This window comes from Pungitius pungitius, chromosome 18 (assembly GCF_949316345.1).
Source record: "Pungitius pungitius chromosome 18, fPunPun2.1, whole genome shotgun sequence".
NCBI lineage: Eukaryota > Metazoa > Chordata > Actinopteri > Perciformes > Gasterosteidae > Pungitius > Pungitius pungitius.
Genome location: NC_084917.1, coordinates 915669 through 918168, shown reverse-complemented (window position 1 = coordinate 918168; position 2500 = coordinate 915669). Strand labels below are relative to the sequence as shown.

The following is a 2500-nucleotide window of genomic DNA, read 5'->3' as shown; positions in this document are numbered from 1 at the left end:
ATGACGAGCAGGACGCCCCCCCCCCCAGTATGAAAGGAACGTTAACAAGGTCCCTTCAAAGACTCTTTTAGCAAGGTTTAGCAACAAGATACACAACAACACCCACAACAACACACACAACAAGATACACAACAAGACGCACAGCAACACATACAACAAGATACACAACAAGACGCACAACACGCACAACAACACGCACAACAACACACACAACAACACGCACATCAACACCCACAACATGCACATGCATCCAGGATCTGTGCTCTTTTCCTCTTCCTCTTTTGTTGTATTTTCTGCATTCATTCTCCCCCGTTTCTTTGCATAAATGATTTGTGTGTGTGTGTGTGTGTGTGTGTGTGTGTGTGTGTCTGTGTGTTTGTGATTAGCATGGCGTGATTGCTGTCCAGAAGCATCCCACTGAAGGTCACCTCTGTCCCCTCCGGTGTCCCTTCACATGTTGGACGCAGAGTTTCTAAACTATTTATATATACAAGATGTGGAAGACGTCACCATGACGACACCAATCGGTTTGTGATTGGACCAGAAGTAACGACTCACCCAAAGGGTCACGTGGGGACACGCGTGTCTTTTGTCCTCCAGGAGATCCCCTGGTCCTCTTGTCAGAAGCTCCTCTATCGATGTGTTAGCCGTCTCCTTTGTGTCCTCCTTTATCTGTCCCCCCCCCTCTGTCGTTTTGTCTCCACAGTCACTGTATCCATCAGATTGTAGACAGTGTGTCTCACACCCACCAACATGACCTCAAGGTGTGTGTGTCCCTCATTGTGTCACATCCCCCTGCACCCTCATGTCCACAAGTACATGCCTGCTGAGCTGTGTGGACAGAACAAGACTATAGAATATAGACTATAGATTATAGAATATAGAATATAGAATATAGACTATAGACTATAGATTATAGAATATAGAATATAGAGTATAGAATATAGCATATAGACTTTAGAATATAGAATATAGACTATAGAATATAGCATATAGAATATAGACTATAGAGTATAGAATATAGACTATAGACTTTAGAATATAGAATATAGACTATAGAATATAGCATATAGAATATAGAATATAGACTATAGAATATAGCATATAGAATATAGACTATAGAATATAGAATATAGAGTATAGAATATAGCATATAGAATATAGAATATAGAATATAGACTATAGAATATAGAGTATAGAATATAGCATATAGAATATAGCATATAGAATATAGACTATAGAATATAGCATATAGAATATAGACTATAGAGTATAGAATATAGACTATAGACTTTAGAATATAGAATATAGACTATAGATTATAGCATATAGCATATAGAATATAGAATATAGACTATAGAATATAGCATATAGAATATAGACTATAGAATATAGAATATAGAGTATAGAATATAGCATATAGAATATAGACTATAGACTTTAGACTATAGAATATAGACTATAGAATATAGACTATAGAATATAGAATATAGCATATAGAATATAGACTATAGATTATAGACTATAGAATATAGAATATAGCATATAGACTATAGACTATAGACTTTAGAATATAGAATATAGACTGTAGACTATAGAATATAGACTATAGAATATGGACTATGGAATATAGCATATAGCATATAAAATATAGACTATAGAATATAGACTATAGAATATAGAATATAGATACAGCGGGTGAAATAAGTATTGAACACGTCACCATTTCTCTCAGTAAATATTTTTCCAAAGGAACTATTGACATGAACTTTTCACCTGATGTTGATAGCAACCAAAGTAATACACACATACAAGAAACCAAAACAAAGAAGTTCAGATATAAAGTTATGTGTAATAATGTGAAATGACACGGGGAAAAAGTATTGACATGAAGAAAGGGAGGTGCAGAAAGGTCTGGAAAGCCATCATTGTGTTTTGCAACCATGGGGTTGTGAAGGTCTTGAGCTCTTTGCTGTTACCCATCATGGGACGTGTCTTGTGGGACACCTTGGCAATGAGACCTTTCTGTAGGACATCAGTTGGGACTGAACCAGCTGATGTTCATTTGTACTGACGAAGGTCTGGATTGATTTTTAATTACTGATAGTTTTCAGCTGTTGTCTTGGCCTTTCATACCTTTCTTCTTGTGTTCAATACTTTTTCCCCCTGTCATTTCACATTATTACACAAATGGGTGTGACAGTCGAGGGGGGAGGGACGAATGTGCATCGGACTAACCTGCCCCCCCTCCCCCTCCCCCTGCTGTTTGCGTGCAGTCATTGCATCCAGCAGATCCTGGAGGCCGTGCTCCACTGCCATCAGATGGGGGTCGTACACCGAGACCTCAAGGTGAGTCCCCCTTAGTGAGTGAGTGTGTGTGTGTGTGTGTGTGTGAGTGTGCTTGCGTGTCTTTAGTCCGATGTGTAATAACGGAGCATCGTTCTTCTCCAGTTTATTGATCTTCCGTCTCTCTGAAGGAGGAGAAATGAAAAGTTTCACT

General features: G+C 38.2%; 1 protein-coding gene across 6 annotated transcripts in view; it reads left to right on the top strand.

The window, feature by feature from the left end:
- LOC119226385 (calcium/calmodulin-dependent protein kinase type II subunit beta) overlaps positions 1 to 2500 on the top strand; it is a 16474-nt gene that overhangs the window by 4757 nt on the left and 9217 nt on the right. For all 6 annotated transcript variants that reach the window (XM_037484325.2, XM_037484322.2, XM_037484320.2 and 3 more), the window contains exon 6: positions 2277 to 2349. In XM_037484325.2, the coding sequence (XP_037340222.2) occupies positions 2277 to 2349 (73 nt within the window). The remainder of the gene's footprint in view (positions 1 to 2276; positions 2350 to 2500) is intronic.